We start from the raw sequence: 19,854 nt of genomic DNA, 5'->3' as shown, positions 1-19,854 counted from the left end.
ACAGTGAATGATTGTGTTCTACAAGTACCTTTCTTTTGTATCGCCTTGCTCTAAAAAACTCTGTACCACCACATTTACTATATCTTGAAGCTTTTGAGGAATCCGCCCAGTGCAACTTTCTGTAGGAACACACTGCTGTCTCCTCAAAGTCAATATTTTTCCCATGAGTTAATGCTTATTCTGATTTTTTAAAAAGCACTCAAGACTTCTGTATTTTATCAGAATATTTTAAATTTGGTATCAGGTATCCTACAAAATACCCAAAACACCAAATAAAGGTCAAAATATCAATAAACTATTCGATGAATAGTACTACATTAAAAACAAGTGCTATTGGTTCTAGTACTCACTGTATTTGTTATGAAAGAAACATTTCTGACTTGTCTGGAGTTCAACACACAAAAATGAAGTGAGACACTTGAAGTCTGTCCACTCCCTGATTTACCAGACAAGTTACAGTAAAAAAATGTATTAAAAAATAAATATAAAAATATTGATAATAATAATGATAATGTTGCTTTATTAGCCCCATACAATTTCTTGCATTAGAAATTAGTCTTTTTTCGCATACCCCAGCTTGCTCTCCATGAGACACAGACACACAGACAGGGAGAGAAGCTTGGTGTCAGAGCACAGGGTCAGCCATTGTACAGCTCATATATAATGATTTATTTTTATGTCCACACACAACTTCATAAGAGTATTTTATAGTGTCTGCTTTTTCCATATCATTTATGTTCCTACTTAGTGCCTGTGATCTCAGTGACTCCGTTATTGTTCGTATATCTTTTTTTTAGCTACTAAGCATAGCAACAGGATATACAAACAGCAACTACTCATTTGTAAAAAGCACATAACAACAAATTCACAAAATTCGAGAAATCAATGGGAAAAGACAGATGTCTTACAAACTATTGTAGTAAGTGCACAACTGTTTAAATGTAATTATATTATATTCGAAGCTAGATATTTGCTTCATAAAAAAAATGCTCACAATGTCTGCTTGTCAACGTTTACTATTTTTGTGCGGCTATTTCTGCAGATTGATTTCCCACATTGAGGGATATACACACAAATTTGCAGTCCTATTTTTGTGAGTAATTCCCACTGATGCTCATTCTGTTTTTTTTTTTACTGTTCCAAACACCACTTGAATGAAAATCCACTTGGAGTAAAAATACACACACAACAAATATATTAGAATTTTAGATTTGTAAGAAACTGCCATTTGTGGTATATACATATAAATAAATATATATACATATGTATTGTGGGGACATCTGTTTCTCAGTAGTTATTATCTGGGAGATTTTCTCAGGTTTTGTCACCATGTCGATAGTATTACATGCATGCATTAACACGAACTGCACCTCACGGTTGTGTATATCAGCTGCTCACCATCGTGGCGGTGAAAGGGATGTTATCAATGAGAGATGACACCAGAGCAGAAACCCAAATCACCAAAATAACAGCGATTGCCAGGCGGTGATCCTCGGGTACAGCCTGGGTTAATAAAAATCGTGGAAAAAAAAGATGATGTTATTACAGTAATTCAAATGTGTGCAATTCATTCCAGATAAATTATTTTCTGTTTGTTGTTTCTTTGTTGTTGTTGTTATTTTCACTGCACCACATACAGTAGCTTGCAGTACACACAAAATATGTGCAAATACCCGAAGGCCAAACTAAATAAGTCCTGTTATGTTCTCAATTTGGACTTCTGTTACCAGGATATATTCAGTGAGATGAAAACGCCTAAATCGTTGACAATCCTGTAAGGGAAGATATTGCCCTGTTATATATATGAACCACAACTAATATGTTTCAAGTCTTAGACCCATGCAATGTATCAGGCTATGTCCTTCTTCACAAAGCACTGTGATGCAGTGAAGCATGGTATTATTGCAGAATCCTAGGATTTTTTAATGCTTCAGATCTTTTCTGTTACACTACCGTTACACTAGAAAAAAAAAACGGATCTACCATATCCTCTTTCATTATGTTTTCACTTTAGTTTCTATAAAGAAAAGTCAGAGCTGTGATCAGGATGTCATATGTTGTTAAACTGAGCAAAATCTTCCCACCCAAATGAAACCTAACATATCAATCTGACTATACTGTAATTCCATTAGAAATCTGCTGGTTCCAAAGTGCCTGTATTTTAAAGACACAAAAGTGTTTGAACTGGTTCCAGTGTCTTATCCATGGCACAGTGAAAACTGTGCCGCTACATAACACAAAACAACAACTGCAACAGCTTATGAGTAAGCAGATGTGAATCCAGTATTATATTTTCAAAAGGTTCTCTTAGTAGCTGGATCTAAAGAAATGTGGTTTCTGTTTGATAATGTTCCTAAAAATGTACAGTATATGTTCAGGACCAACGAGCAGCATAAAGGGATCTGGATCTAAATTCAAATGATAAGCATTTAAAAATTATTTTTAAAATGCCAAAATCAAAGTGTAAAATAATACAGTACGTAGGGTGAGTACCCAAAGGTCCATTCAGACCTAGAGTCATGATGGTAAGCCTTATGGGCTGTTAGGATTTATGCACCCTGCATATTGAGCAAACAGGGCTCTGGTCACCAAGAAATATCTGTACAACCAGAAATATCTCCACATTTTGTTCTGGCAGATTATGACTGTAGCTGAATGAGGCCTCCGATCATCTTGATTTCTGTACCATTGGATAAAGGTTGTGTTTTGAAAAGACATGTGTGGATTATGGTGTGCAAAGGTTTCTCAATGATAAGATGTCACTCTCAGACATTTGCCTTCCACAGCACAGTTTGTAAGTGCTTCGGTGGTCAGCTGTAGTGATCACCCTGCAGTGTTTTCTGGAGGCCACAAATCATGTTCTGGCATGTTAGCTGCTGTTACAAAACATTTGAGCTGAGGCAGAAGTTCTTTCCAGCAGCCATAACTAAGAATGAGCAGGACTTTCTAAGATCTGCGCTGCTCTCGCATTTGGGGAAGAGGGTAGATAAAGTGTGCTAAACATAGTGTGCCAGAGGGAACATCTTTCTGCAGTCAAAAAACACTACAGTATTAAAATTTGGAAAATGGAACACCAGGACCCTCCTGCATTGTCACAAGCATAAGCCAAACTGTGTTTGAGGCTCCAGAACTCCAGAGATATGACATTGGCAACACCACTGTGTTAAACCCAGCTAGATGGATAAGGCTGATTCCATTAATATGGAGGTCATTATACTTTCTTCTTGAGAGGAAAATTAAAGAAAGTAAACCTCCTGGAGTTGGATTTGCCATGAAGAATGAAATAATCAAACACCTTCCCATGTTTCCTGTTGGAAACAGCAAGCACTTTTGTCTTTGTCATGACCCTTTGTCTCAGATCAGCAGGAAATCGATTTATGATATATGCACAAGTGCCAAAGTAGAACTAAAGTAGACAGATGGGCCACATAACGACTGGCTATAATCTCCATATGACAAGTTGATATTTTTCTTAAAATAATAAGCATTTGTTACCATTTAGTATTTCCAATACAAAAGAAGTATAATACAATATCATCAACTATGTGCTTCATCAGCAATGTAATTATAGTGCACTTACCTTTATCAAAACAGCCGTTTGCTGTCCAATATAATCAATCAGTTGGAGTTGGGCCAGAGCCTAAAAGAAATTCACGGTAAACATGAACATCGTGTTCCTTTCCACACCCACTGTAGTTTCAGTATCGACGTGTGGCAAATCCTTGCCAAACTGAATCTAACATAAAACTTAAAGCAGTTCTCGGAATGATGGAGGATAATTTATTATTCCTTTTAAAAAAGCACATTAACAAGCTAATGGTTTGTACAAAGTGGCAAAGTCCTATGTACCGATCTGTGAATAAGGTGCTAACGTCTTTTTGGCAGCAATGCAATAACCCATATGTTACACAGTTTGGCTGGCAGCGTTCTATTAAGCTTACTGTTTATTCTTGACTTACATTAAGCTTCCAAAAGGGACATAAGATTGTGCTTCTATGTACATTTGTGCCTTACAGAAAATAAAGGATTAAAAGTAGAAATAGTTCGCAAACAGTTTCTTCTGTGACCTTAAATTTAATGCTATCTTAACCTCTAATGTATTTTATTGGTCTTAACAGAATACTGTATGTACTGATGCACAATGAAAATGCAGCACGTCGTACTTAAAGCCTAAAGGCCATTTAATCAACACAAAATATGCTGTACAGTACGTGATGAATAATGAATAGTACATTTAGTATAAATTAATTGTTTTGATTTATGATTTTCCTTTCTTGGGATACACTTCTGTGTCAAGACTAGCAAAACAGGCTCATTGAGTGCATTGTCTATGTTGAGCTGAGCACAAATTGAAAATGAAACTGTTATATAAAAAGCCAGGAAAGCCTTTTTTTACATTAAAGTTCTGCAGAAGAAAGGGAAAATTAAACTAACGCATTGCATCAGGCTACAGAAGCCTTCACAAACACTACACCACACAAAAAAACCACCATCCGTTAAAGTAACAGGATTACCGTTGTTGTCATATCGTAATGTGCAGTGTTTATGAAGAACTAATGATAGTGACATGGGGGACAGTCTTACTCTGAATGATAAGAAACATTCACAGCTTTTACTGTCCTGTCTAAACTGTTTTTAAGAGTTTTAAGAGAATGAAGACCTAATTTAAATTATGAATTAAATTTAAATGAAATGGCTAAATAGCTCTGCACAGTGTACTGTACATTATGTGCAAATGTCTTTCAAAAAACTAAATGAAACCGAAGGCTGCAAATGTGGTGACGTGATTGAAAGGAATGAAATTAAAAACCATGTACCTCCATCAGAACAAAGAGCGCAGCAAAAAACAACAGGGTCGCCCATTCCACCCGGTGCAGAATGATCTCGAAGTCTTGAATATCAGCTAGAACCAGCAGCCATAGAGCTCCCAACATAGCTATCCATCCTGAAAGAGATATAACCAGGAACATCCCTTCAGCTCAGCTTAGAATTAAGTTCAAAATGGATTCAGCCTTGAAGGGCATTTTTATAAAGGAAAAAAGCTATTATTTAACAAAAAACAATGTCAGAATAAAGCGTATGTGTTTGACTATGTATATCTATGTACAATTACTTTTTAAGAATTATTTTGTGATCAACACTAATAATGTGTTTGTCCCTTCATAGATTTCTAATAAGATGTTATATTTTTTCCCCCTTTGGTACAATGATTTTTTTTTTGCCCTTCTTATCAACAAAATCAACTTGCAAATATCCAGGAAAAACATGTTTACAGTAAGTGTACCTTAAATATAAGGTTCTTCACTTCTCAAAACTGAGACATAAAATATTAAAGATACTTACTGGAAGTACTGTATATTTACTGTATGTAAAAGGCATATACTTTTGTTCACCGTTAAATTAATTGTAATGCACTCAGTAGAAAAGGAGATTAACAACTGTTATTTTGCAGCTTGAAAAATCTGAGATATCTGAAGCAAAATGGCACACAGAATAAGATAATTGTTTTCTTTAATAACAGTGAAGACTCTGCAGTGAAGAAGGACTCAGCATAAGACCCAGATAGGCCATGCCTTTCGAAAAATGTAGATAGAGAACCTTGCTTGAATAACCTCTGTCTATAAACTAATGCTGAGCCCACTAGTTAAGTGGCCTCAAATATACTTTAACATCTTATCACTTTAAAAGACTGAAAACGTTTTTGATAAAATATCTAATTCAAGACAAAGATGGATGAACCCATCCAAATTGTGATACTGTGCAGTAATCCATAGCAATTTTCAAAAGGTCCAAATCAGTTTGAGCCAAAAGATCCAAAACAAAAAAGATTATTTTCCATGAAAGCAGAAATACTGTTACAGTATAAATCTGATGTGTGATACAATTTCAAGGTGTCTAGTACATCAATATAAAGATTAGGTTCTGACACTAGCTTATATTAACACCAAATTATAATGAATAATATTTCCACCCCAACTCCCAGTCAGGGAATACCAAATGTTACATGGCACATGGGTCTACTGTCACCTGGCACAGCCTAATAACAGAGTTGTTATCACGCATAAACCTACTGTATACAGGACAAACAAACATTTTTTTTCAATACACAGAAGTTCCAGTATGAACTGATTTTTACAATTCAGTGAGTAACAGTAATTAATTGCTTCTGAAGACATGGGTAAAGAGTGCTGTAGCTTGGCCCATTGCCTTACTAAGCTTCTACTTGAATGTCCTTATTTCAAAGAAAATAAATCTTTATGGCATCTGCTGGGAGGCTTAAAAATACATATAAAATAGAAAGAGTGGCAAGTGAAAACATCAGCAGCTGGGAAACAATGTTACAATAAATGTATTAATATGGAAAAATATTGCGAGTGCATTACAGGCTAATTAAATTAACTTTCAGCTGGAAAGAGTGCTGAAAAGGGAATAATAAGTGTTGCAATTACTTGTGAACCTACAGAAATAAAGTGTTTTAATTAATTCCATGTATTATAAGATGGTACCAGCTGTACTTCATTATCCGCCACCATCAGGATGGCTAAAATATTATCCAAATTTGAAAGCAGGATTTAAGCAACTTTTGTGTTGTACTCATTATTCCAGATTATAATAATGAATCCTTTTTTTATATGTTGCTCCTGTTACAGGCTCAAAGCGTATGACCAAGGTATTTTGGTCTTGTCTGTGTTTTGCTGGTTTATAAAATGTGGGCTTGATTTCTGCACAATTAAACTGTTATGGAACTAGAAGAAATAATTTTCATAAATCATAGGAGAAATGAAATGTGATAAAGGAATAATGAGGGAAATAATATAAAATATCAAAAGTTAATACATTTACATTTTACAATAAGCTATTTTACATCTTTACATGTCAACACCTGCGTTTATTAAATGCTTCATAATGAATAAGTATTCTAGGAAAAGCAACAGGATTAAATTCACTACATCTTCTACACCTTAATAAAATAGACATGGTAAATTAAGACTAACATGACTATCTAGTACGCTAACTGAAAATCCCTTTATCTCGGTACCCTCATGATCTCCAGAACAGCAGTTTTCACAGAATTCAGTTCCAGTAGTCATCTTTTAATTTCTAAATAAATGGCTAAAAATGAGAACAAACAGACCCTAGTAAATATCTGTTTTAAATTGTGTAGAAAACTGCCAGTTTGTAATGAAAACACACAGCTAGTTTAGTTGCAATCTGTCTTTCACATTGATTCAAAACTGCCATAGTATATTGCCATAAACTGACTTGCTATTTAAAACAACTTTGTTGACAATCTTGTTTTACAACTCTGATTTATGGGTTAAAAGAAACCACTCTAATCTAGATTTACTAGAGCAGGTACAGTATTCACACACCAGATTGCGGGGCCTATCATTAGCAGAAACTAATTTTACTTTTAGTGCATTTAACTGAAAGTTCTGTCATTTGACAATTTATGTGTCACCAAAAGAAAGAGAAAAGGTAAAAATCTTGCTGATTCTTAATTAAATTTAACTATACTGTACATTCTAGACTGTTTCTCGTGACTGTACCCAATGCAGACGCTAGATGTAGATCAATATACTGTAGTCTAGCACAAAACACTCATTTCAGATTCAACATAGTTAACACATTCATTGGAATCATTTCATTTTCCTGTGCTGTACAGATATTCCTTGCTGAAAACAGTTTTCAACTAGAGTACAGTTCCTTTGTAGCATATTGTTTAGCCTGTAAATATCTTGAAATTCCTCAAAGCCACCTAGAGCATGGTGATGTCAGTTGAGATAGAGACATCTTAATAGTTTCTCTACCATTATGTCACATTCTGATGCTGTCAGTCATGATTTCAACATAAAAGTGGTGATTTTCATAGTGGCAGTGAACAATTTTCAAGGCAGTGGCAAATATTATGCTAATTTCCAGTTAGAAAATTCCAAGCACCAATTACAACCATTTATAATGTCAACCGGAAAAAGATGAGTGACAATCCATGAATAGGCTTATGCTAATTAAAGTTACTCTACTGCTATTTTTCAATGCATATAAAATATCTGTTTTAGGCATTCTATCAAGTCAATACTTTGAATTGTTCCCAGACTGAGTAATTTAAAAGGAAACAAGCAGTTCAAATATATTTTAAATGCACAGCAAGTTCTAAAGTTGTGACTAAGCTTTATCATTTTTCTTAGCTTGGTCTTTGCATTTCAAAGCATCATATTTTTAAATATGAACCATACTGTATATCAGGGATTCTATGTTTTTATAGTCAATGTCTGAAAATAATGAGCTTGTCAAAAAGGGGAATTGATCCCTCATACAGGTGAGTCTGAATGGTTGCCTGGGGTAAATCATTGTGCTGCTGCTTGCTGTTGCAAGAGGAGAATTTAGGAGCAACACAGGACTTTTTTAACATTTGTTCACTTTGCTTATAAGAATCAAGAATAGCCTTTTTTTTTTAAAAAAAAGGTCAACTGTGCCCTTGTTTTGTGCGTGCAATGACAATGTGAAATTAGAGATCATGGTATCTGGTCAAAGAAAGCAGCTGTTGGTTTCTGTCTTATTAAGAGGAAACCAATTGCTTTCAGTTAAAAAAAAAGAAACTGTCTTTTTTAATCTCATTCTCCAGAGCTTAAAAAAGAACAATCAGAGCTATCAGATGTGTGTTAGGCTAGCGATAATAAATAAAGATGGCTTACTTTGCACACATGACTTATTGTTTGACTTATTTCTCCCTGTTCAATCGGAATGATTCTGATTCTATGATTCTAGAAAAAAATATTATTTCTTATGTTACTGGAAAGTTTGCAAAACTCCATCTCACCCAAGTCACATGTTTCAGTCACAATCTCTGGAGCAGGTGCATAAAAACATGACCACGAGCTCAATTTCTCCTTTTTAACAAAACTCAAAGGTGAGTGAAAAACCTTCATATTCACACTGTAAATCTCAGTATCAGATACAGAAAAGTTGAGTAATAAGTTTCTGCTTAAATACCCCACATGATGGTTATGAATAAGAACAATAACAGTTGGTAGGGAATTAACATTAATTTTTGCACTCAAATGACTAAGGAGAAAAAATCTCCAATGAATATTCTACAGTTTAATAGAATAAAATATTTCATTGCCTTTTATCAAATCCATTTTCTAGGGGCACAGTAGCCAATTGCCTTGAAACATCCTTGAATGTCTTGCACTCAAGTCATTGTTCTGACAAAATGAATTCTAAATGCTTGTACTGTCATACTACCTTTTGGTCTTCTCCATGTCATCACCCAATATACGTAAATACATCATAAACCCTCTGAGGGGTAATTTGTGGATAGTGTCAGCATTATCTTAGTGCAGTGGAGCCATTGAATGAAATTCATTAAAGAGCTTTCTTCATACTTGTGGCTCCCATCCACCCTGGAACTGTACTCAAGCCAGGCTTCTTGGTAAGTTGCCTAGAAGCACTAAAGAATGCTGTTGGTTTAGTTAGTGCCGCTGATATTATTACAATGAAAACCAAATAGCTATTTAGCGGCACTATTAACAATCGTCACATTTCTTTGAATGCAGTACAACCCACAGTACAATTCACATTGGATAGAGACTTGATTGATACAGTTTCTGACAATTCTACAACCACAAAAGAGCTTCCTCAGGCAAAAGGCTCTGCGTTTTTTGATCCTACAACACAACTCCAGTATAGGTCATTCTATTGTGTGCTGTCTCTTTAGGAATCCCAGTCATAGTCAGCTCCTGACCAAGTATAGAAACAAACAAGCAGCCTATGGACTATAGGATGCAACCAGTGCCTCAGATGGAGCCATTAGTGGCTGGGACACTTAGGACACCTCACAACATAGTTTCATTATATGATTGCTGTTATTGCTCTTTGCCTGTTGCGAAGTCGACTGAGGATTTCATACTCAATAAAATGTATGTTGTGGACTATCTTTAAATCCATCTTGTGAACAAAGAATAATCCACGAAACAAATACAGTACATCAGTAGCATTACACAAAAAAATTAACACAATTTTTATTTTTCTTAAAAAGCTCAGAAAATGAAATGAAAAACAACTATAAGAGCAGAACTGAGAGGTCGGGATTCCCACAAAGACAGTGTTTTGAGGACACTGGGACCTCTGGAAAAATAACAATTCTAATACACATCAGTTACATACTGTACCTGTAATACACAAACTGTCCTTTTACTTGAGAGAAAATTAATATAATCCATATTAATAACTCTTGAAAACAACACTGTAATAACTTTTGATTTTCTCATATACTGTACACAGCAATTCCCTATGGTGTCCCTCTAATCCAGGAAAAACCACAGCAGACCACAAATGTTTTCCAATTAAACATTGTTTATCCTGAGGACTGAACAAGTGTATCTGGTCTCATTTATCACTTAAAGCCATGTGACAGATTAGAAACATGACAAAGACAAATGTCTCAATACCTTAATTATTTAATAACAGATGCGTACTGTACATCTTATTGTTATTGTAGCAAAATGCAAAAAGTGATAGTCCTGCTTGACTAATATCATTATTATATCTTCTGCGAAAGATTAATGTTTACCTCATAAATGTCTTGTTTTATGTTAAAACATTTAAAAGAAACAGCTAAACAGAACAATGCCCATTGATATTTTATTCATTTGATTAAAATGTGAATGCTTACACTGTATGTAGGAGAGACTCAATTTTCAAGTCACTATATTAATCGACTTATATGTCACTCAGATTCAGTTGTCATCATTTTCCACAGGAGCACCTCCAACAGTGCTTAAGGTATAAGACATGTTGCTTTATAGTCTAGTTTCCACTTAAGAGGAATTCACAGAGCCAATAAAATACCACATGTATTTAAATGTTATACAGTTCTTATGGCTTAAGTGGCCAAGCTGTTTTAAAGGGCAAATTAAACTTGGCAGTATCAATTTAATGAGACTTAAATGACAGCTGATTTTCACAACACCTTCAAATTAATAAACTGTTACCATTCGTATTTCATCACAGCCTTTAACTAGTGTTAATGAGAAGCATTTGAAGAAAGACTCATATTTTTAAGCAAAATTTGATTCTTACAGTTTCACAGGTTAAATTTGTGTCACAATTAAGAAAAACAGTACAAGGAAGTACAAGCCCTGTAATTTATCAAACGACCTCCTCATTTCCCTGCAGTAGCATATATTACAACGTGTGAAATATCCTGTGTCTCTTTTACAGTCACAATTAATTTAAATCTCTTTAAAAAAACACGGATAAGTTACACGTAAAAAAGAGTCATATTCTATCTTAGGGAAAATCATTGCAGGATTTTAAACACTGACATCGGTTTCATAAATAATATTAAAGGAAATACATTTCCAAAATAGTATTATCACAAGATTCCAAATAAAGCACAATTGTAAAATATTGTTCAGAACTGTTATTTTGCAGAAAAAAATACTCCTAGCACAATATGGGCCCAGGTTAATACTAACGCTTTCATATTTTCATATATGTCATACACAGTACAGTATATAAGAAATATGAAAGATAAAGTGAGAAATGTACAGATTATACCAACACTTCACTCTTGTTGCTTTAAAAAGCAGTAGGTCTATATAATGGCAACCTTACCACCACCTACTGGTCCAAAAAGGTAAGTAAGTAAGGCTTTCAAACCAGAATAGTTACAGTACATTAATTGTTACTGTATATTAGTAGTAGCTATTCCAGAACAGATGTTCGGTATGATGGAAATCTTAGAGCTTACATACAGCTCAGGTTCTTGAAGGGCTCAGTATAAAGGCTGAATCCCACTCATCTATTATTTGTTGACTGAACTAATTATTTACTTAAGCAAACCAATGCATCCCTTCTCCCAGATCTCAAGGTTAGTTTATCTCCAGTTAAAACTCAGTTTCAACTGAATTCAATTTTTTAAGGCGAGGATGCGCGAGTGTTTTTTAATTCAGTGGCAAGAAAATATAGAAGACAAATCCATAATGCAAATGATACTTAAGCTAACATAGAAAAATAAATATATGGATAAATAATAAAAGCAGTAGTTAACTTTAGAGAAATGGGAAAAGGCTATTTGAGTCACATTTTAGGGGTGGTCTGGATAACAACAAAAGTAAATTTATGTGACTTCAACCAAATGAAAAATCAATGATAGCCACAAAAGGCAAGCTTAGTTGGAAAACCTTATATATATAAAGAGATGAATGCTGCCCCACAAGCAACCGAAAAATTGCTCTAATTCTGTTTAATTGGCATTCACTTGGCTGAGAGATACTGTTCAGAAAACAACCAAATTGCATTTAATTTATGGCTTCCTACAGTAATGTAGCTGATTAAAATAATGAAAGTGTGCTTTCTTACACAAAAGCTATTGCAATGTAACTAGACTAAAAAGGTATGTATTGAGATGGTGACAAAATATATTTTATATTAACATATTAATTTATAGCATTTTGAAATACACTGTGTGAAAGATTAAATATATTAGATAAAAGTGTCTACATTTATTTTAGTGATAATTAACTAGAGAATATATAAATAGATTTGGCAGATCTGAATAAATATTCATGAAATTTTCTATTGCCATTTCTCTGTTATTCTATAATTATGGATCATTTCAAACAAACACTTCCTAGAAAAAAGGAAGCTGTGCTGTATAATTACGAACTGCAACCTATAACTACACTGTGGATATGAAAGGACAAAACTAGTGATAAATTTAATTATCCATTTCCTTTATAATAACAATGAAAATCCATCACTTACCAAGATCAAGATGTATACCAGGAATAAAAGAATTGAGAAAGAATGTGAAAATAACAACTCCCAGGACAGAAATGCATTTGACCAAAAGGATTTTGTCAGATATTCTGTGCTGTAAAATGGGAAAAGGAAAGGGAGAATCTCCACTGAACAAAAATATAGTTTTGAAACTTGACTCATAGCAGTTGCCTGCCCCAGTAACTAGGAAATTAAATCCAAAACTCATGAAACCTATTGGAAAGCTGCATTGTCATGCAGTGTTAGCCTTAACCTCTTTGAATAATTATTATATCTGTATCAACATAATTGTCTTGCACACATGAATAACTAATAATAACTGTATAAATCAGGAAAATGTACAGTATTAAATCAAGTAGCAATGCTGTTTAACTTAAAGTTTAACTAACCCATAACCACCAAATAATACAAATTCAGCTGAATAATATTATTAGGAAATGTGTTGTTGGGTTTTTATACTTGGGTATAGTACCCTTGTTTTTTTCATGCTTGCTTACCTTTTTCTGTAGTTCTTGAATATTTGTCTCCCAGTTTTTGTCTTCTTGTGAAATTTGCCTGAAATTACAGTAAATGTGATCAAAGGGATACTCGCCTAAGTCTATTATTCAAACATTTTATTCAAACAGTGAATAACCTGGTCATATGAAGCATAATGAAGCATACTGAAAACATCTATTAGTCACCATATTTGATAAGAACATTGAAAATGGGATATTATCAAATCCAATTTTAATGGAAAAGAATGTCCCTGACACTAACATTCCTGTAACAGTTTTGCTGTTGCTGTTTTAAGAGTTATACCCCTTAAATCTACAATTTAGTGTATGCATTATTATATAGAGAAAATGAAGAACTATTTATTTCAATAAATGGAAAATTAATTTTAACTTAGAATTATGTAGAGACTATTAAAGCTCACATTTCTATCAAACATATATTCTAATTATTTTCCTCTCCCAAATTCGGTGCACATTTGCTTTCCACGTATCATATTGCTTTCTTTTTCATTTTGTCTTACGTGTGTGCGCTAGGAATGTGGCAGCTGGAGTGAGCTAAGTAAAACATTCTCAAATTTACATATGCTCTTCTGCACACAAACATATACTGTGATACTAAGATAAATAGAGCAAATCATGGACTGATAATGCCATGAAGCTTTTACAACAGACACGTGAGGCACAGCCTCTGTAACATTTCCCCACATACAAACATTAGCCACTTAGAGCCAAGAAATCATTCACACCCAATTCGATTACTTACTGTATATGTGGAACATGTGAGAAGAAAAATAGAAAACACCTGCAGTTTTTGTAGCAACTTACTCTCCATGAGACACACAGACAGGGAGAGAAGCTTGGGGACAGAGCACAGAGTCAGCCATTTCTACAGCACCCCTGGAGCAGTTGGGGTTAAGGGCCTTGTTCAGAGGCCCAACAGATTAGGATTCCTCTGCCAGCCATGGGATTCGAATTGACAACCTTCCAGCCACAGGAGCAGACACAGTGGCCACAGAACCACCCTGGTGTGTCTTTATGTTTTTAAACCTTCACTCTTCAGTCATCACATTTTGAAATTGAAGTTAATTGCTTTATTATGAAACTATGTGGTTGACATTATATCTAAAGCAACTTACAATTGCACCCATATAGTCAGCTCAGCATTTCAGTGGAGCAGCTCGGGTGGAGTCTGACCCCACAACACTCGTTACAAGCCCAGACACCTAACCACTACTTCACTCTACAGTACTACCCTATTGTGTGGTGTAGTCATATTGTATATTATATAAAGGCACTCTGCTAATTAGGAATGAAGATTGATTTTAATGTTCTTTACGCCTGTGGCTATTCCATTTTGCTGATGTGGGCTTTGATTTTATACACCCACAGAATTTACTGCTGCTGTGCCCTGTTGGCATACATGAAACATACACTTTGGTGGGAAATGTACTGTATATGAATATACAGTATGTACTGTACATGAAAATCAGTTTTAAGATGAAGACTAAATCCTAGCTCTCTACTAAAGATGAAATGTTGTAGAAGAAGTATTAGACCTTCAACCCTTAATATTTTTTAAAGCAATGTGTGTGCAGAACAAAGGCTATAAAGCAATTGCGCTTTGCATTTTCAATCCATTCAGCATTTTCCTTTGCAACCTTGAAAAAAGTATAAATAAATGATGTTACCTTTGAAAGGTTTTAAGCTTCTTTCGCAAAAGGCTTTCCAAAGTGAGCACTTTTTGCATTAAGAGATATTTTACAGCTGTCTCTTCTCGACTGGCAGGGTTAATGCGTTGAGCCGTTAGTCTCCACACAAGAATTTCATGCTTCAGTTCTACAAGAGACCAACAAAGCGGCACAAGTAAGATTAAGGAAAATACACCAACCCTTAAAGCACACAATTCCTTCAGCTTTCAATTACGTCATAATGGCTGTTTAAACGTGTAAGGTTCAACAATGTTGAACAGTGCAGGCATAATAATGTAACTCCTCTCTTTTACCCAGAGCTTTAATCTTAACAGGGCAAAAATAAGATTTGATGAGACCCTGAGGAGGAAAAAAAAAAACACTGGCTTGAGGTCAGAAAAGCACTGATACAATATATGAAGGTTCCTGCAGACTGTTGTCAGCAGGTTGCTATGCGTTCAAGAGAGCACCATTAATAAGATCTAATTAAACCTGAAAAAAAATGTTCATACATCAGCACAATTACATTTCACAGTGAGCCTCAGAACTGATGTCACTGCAAGACCTTAGACCAGCTGTTTAGCCATCTACGTGAATATGGCGGCTTTATAAATTACCAACTCGCCGTGATGAACTTTATGGATTTTCTTTTCAATTTTCATCGACCAGTCACCTTCAGAGAGGCTCTGCTGTACTTCCTGCTCCAGGCTCACTACGTGCTGAGCTCTAACGGCCCTGTGCAGCTGGCATGCCTCTCTTCAACAGGAAGTGATTAGACTGAATGCACTTAAATACAGTAATAATAAGTTATGTGCACTGAAACAAAATCACCACATAAGCTATGATTAGCTGATGAGATTTCATGTTGTGCTCTCACAGTTATGTGCTCGCCAAGATCATGTATTTAGCTGCTACTTATTTTGAAGAAAACGGGGAAGAGGGGTCATATAAATATTCTGTCGAGTTGTACAGTGCGTCCTGGCAGTTGCTATACTTTGAATTAAAGTCAAATAACATGCTTTAGCTTTCAGATCTTGCTGCCAAAATGATTAATGGCTTTTATCCTTCTAAGCGCTGTCATTCCAACAAATTAATTTTATACAATGGTCCAGAATGAGATATCGTTCTTTAAAATCAAAACAAAGCAGCAGAGGTTGGTTTCGATAATCAGCGGGAATCAGATTCTTAAATCTCTTACTTTATCACCTGCTAAAAATCAGGCAGAAATGTACTGTGATTCTTTAGAACTCTCAAGTGCAAAACCTTCCTGACTTTGTCCACATTTTCCAAAATGAAAGTTCCAGTTTTTCATATTGGTTCTAATGTCATCAATAATCTATCTGTAACAAGATTACATTAGGAGTGGGTGGTATTTATTTATGGAAACTAAATTATTAAAACGTCTATTTTCATGCTGCCTTTGCTATGCAGTTGTTTTGCAAGGGAAATACATGACCATTCCCTTTTTTTAACCATGACCTTTGGGTCATACAGACACAAGCACTGGTTAGGGCCCACAGGAAGATTGTGTCACTCCACCTACGATTAAGCAGTAATGAATGCTCAGCATGACAACGCAATGAGGATAAGCAGCTCCTACTACATGGGGGATGATGAAGTAATTGAGTGCATTTCCACACGATTTTACACTGACATGACATCGTATGCTAGCACCATCAGGTGCAGTTGTCAATTATTTCCAATGTCAATTATTTCCAATGATTTATGTAGTTTTAAATCTTACCTACATTGATTTAATGACAGTCACCCAGAATGATTTTAACCTGTTTTATGATCCCACTGACAGTTTCCCTCCCCCAATACGTCTCGGAAAAAAAAAATCTGTCTTCTGTACTATAGATCATTTCCATGTCAGATATTCATTAATCCAAAAAAGTACCAAATTAAAAAATGATAAGTATTATAAAATACAGTATTTGTACACACATACTGTAGACATACTAACACTATTTCTATCCAAACATACACCCGTACTTTATATATTTCTAAATCATAGTCTTAGCAAAAACTTTTAGTAGCAGATCAGTCCACTTATAGTAGTAATTATAGCTGTGACATGTTACAGCATCAATTCCAACTACATGTTCACAGATGACTAAGAAGATGTGGGATCAGACAGCAGAATTTGATGCAGCTTGGCATGGGATGAGGGTAAAGGTTCAGCTACGTCTTGCAGCCTTCAATTATGCTTCCTGTTATTTTTTACATTACATTTCATATTCTGCAGAGGAGTGCAGTCCTGGTCCTGGAGGTCCAGTGCAATATTTTCGTTCTATCTCAGCTCTGGAAGAGCTAAATCACCTAGTTACTGGCTTTGTTGGACCAAATTAAAAGCTTTTCCCAGCTTCTTAGGTGATGCTGTTTTAAAGTCACGTTCAAATCCTGCAGACACACTCGCCCTCTAAGGCCAGGATTGGTCACCCCTGATCTACTATCTACTATCAGCCTCTAAACCCATGATGTTGCCTGAATTAACGTAAGTTTCATTGCATCAGTCTAATTCCTCACAACATAGCATGTGGGAAAGGCCTGGTCTCCTGCTACTTTACAGTTCTCATGAATCATATGACATGCCACATGTTTCGTCTATGTCTACTACTTTGGACAGGAAGATTCACACTTTTTGAGCATACTGTTCCCTAATATTTTAGTAGATCATGTAGATACAGTACACACACCGTGTATATACTGTACACATTAGACAGTACATAAAATTATCCCATTTTTAGCTTTTGAAAGCATTATAGATGAAATCTCATGACAATTTGCTCATTTCCAAACTAAAATGACATTTCGATGTCAAGCTTTCAAGTAAAACCAATTAATAGAGCCATTACACTATGCAACTATTTTCAGTCACTGTAATGTGTTGACTGCTTTCACCACACCAAGATCAAATAAATGTATTAATGCTGTGCTAGCTGTCCAACTCTGGTCCCTGATTATTGACCATATATGTCCCCTGCCAACCATTCAAAGTATTTCATGACACAAATTTTGTGACACGACTAAGATTCGAGGTTACTGGGAGTGTTTTCTGAAGGTAAACACTCAGAACACTACAGTGTGGAGCAGTTAAGTCCATCCAGCTTTACGACAGAAACACCTTCCAAGAACTGGGACAGAAGTTGCTCCCAAGCAACTTCTTTCTATAACACTGACATTGTCAAACTGACCCCTGTGTTGCTCAATCTCTCACTCAACTGAAAATAATGCTAACTCAGTCAAGCAGCAGCTCAGAAAGCAGGAAGCAAGCATGTAACTGAGGATGGACAAAGATACAATGCAAGTATAATATGATCTAACACACAGATGACTTCTGGGAGAGCCAGCAATACTGTTTGAACATGGAAAGATGAACTCGAAAAGCAGTGATGGTTTCAAGCCTGCCTCTATTCTCCCAGCAGCTAAGTAGATATCAGAAATGAGATGGTTACATACTGTGCTTTGGTAATAAACTATCAACATCTCTGGAAGCGGCAGCTGAATTTATGTGTAAGAACCCCACTTTTGGTAGTGTGGCTAAGGTACTGTACCTTTATGCATGAAACCGCCACTCCAGTAAAGATGTATTTTACTCATACCTTGTAAAATAATCAAAACTTTTTTCTATCAAAATCAGTCCTAGCCTGCAGTTCCCTAAGCTTAATAAACCCTTAATAAACACCATAAACTTTTCACCACAATCTCCTCTCTACCTAAGTGATACACCATTTTTATACAAGTAAAACCCATGAAAATTCTGACATCAATTTCACTCAGACAGCTAGTGCCCGCCAGTGATCTTTGAACAACAGGTGAGCTCCATTTCTAATGTACTGTTTGAAGCTGCCTGCATTGTGACCTCTAGTGGCAGACCTACCTTAACTACAGTCCTTTCTTGAAATACCATGTCTGACAATCCGGCACATACAGTACATATTGTACAGTAACTTCAATCAGCTATGAATAAAATGACATAATACATACTGTTCATCTTTCTATATTATTATTTTTGAGTCATTTTGATCATGTTTGTGACAGAACCATAAACCAGATTGATATATTGCTATTTAATGTTTAATGATTCAACATCAATGATTATGACATTTAAAGATTGAACATTGATCATACCACAATTTCCCTTTCCTAAGGTATATAAAAATGCCAGCAGAGCACACTATTAATTACAAATATACAGTTCATAATATGTATCAATTATGACAGTATTTGATATACAATGCAGTATCAACAGAATAGTAACAAGACATGTCTTCTCTGTCATCATGCTAGCTGTTTGTGAAGTGTTTAGGATTCTACAGTTGTGAGTCAGGCAGTCAAGGCATATCTGTGAATTAGAAAATTCAAACCCTGTGCAGAACATGTTCTCAGATGCTGCCAGGTTTTACAGTACCGAAGAGGTCATCCTAAGAGTTATGATACGTTCTGCATTCGAAGAAAAATGACAAATTTAAGCCATGAAAAAACTTACATTGTTAGAAATACCTTAGAAATAAAACCATACAAGGGAAAGGGAAACTGAGCTGTTTCTCCTTTTAAATGTTATAGTGACGCTTCTGCCGATGATTGTAGTTCTCCAGGCAGACATGCTCACATTTATAAAATGTTTAAATTTGCACACCAGGAAACTAGTTTGCAAATTGTGAAAAGTCAAAGTCATAACAGTCAGGGAGCTAGAAGACATTTAAGGACACAAGTTTGTTTGGTGTACTCTGGATCATATTTTAAATTGCACAGTACTTCACTGCATTTTACTTGCAAAGTCTGAATAGCAACAGTTAGACACTGCAAAATGAAATAGTTCTGACAATACAATACAGTATTGCAGAGTTCTAAAGCACTTTCCTCTGCAGGGCTGC

General features: G+C 35.3%; 1 protein-coding gene across 5 annotated transcripts in view; it reads right to left on the bottom strand.

Moving 5' to 3' along the window:
- oca2 (oculocutaneous albinism II) overlaps positions 1–19,854 on the bottom strand; it is a 125,175-nt gene that overhangs the window by 36,273 nt on the left and 69,048 nt on the right. For all 5 annotated transcript variants that reach the window (XM_015364460.2, XM_069179025.1, XM_069179026.1 and 2 more), the window contains 6 exons: positions 14,975–15,122; positions 13,287–13,344; positions 12,775–12,883; positions 4,818–4,945; positions 3,581–3,640; positions 1,399–1,503 (listed from right to left, as the gene is read on the bottom strand). In XM_015364460.2, the coding sequence (XP_015219946.1) occupies positions 1,399–1,503; positions 3,581–3,640; positions 4,818–4,945; positions 12,775–12,883; positions 13,287–13,344; positions 14,975–15,122 (608 nt within the window). The remainder of the gene's footprint in view (positions 1–1,398; positions 1,504–3,580; positions 3,641–4,817; positions 4,946–12,774; positions 12,884–13,286; positions 13,345–14,974; positions 15,123–19,854) is intronic.

Source organism: Lepisosteus oculatus, chromosome 15 (genome assembly GCF_040954835.1).
Source record: "Lepisosteus oculatus isolate fLepOcu1 chromosome 15, fLepOcu1.hap2, whole genome shotgun sequence".
NCBI classification, from domain to species: domain Eukaryota; kingdom Metazoa; phylum Chordata; class Actinopteri; order Semionotiformes; family Lepisosteidae; genus Lepisosteus; species Lepisosteus oculatus.
This window is presented reverse-complemented; position numbering and strand designations above follow the sequence as displayed.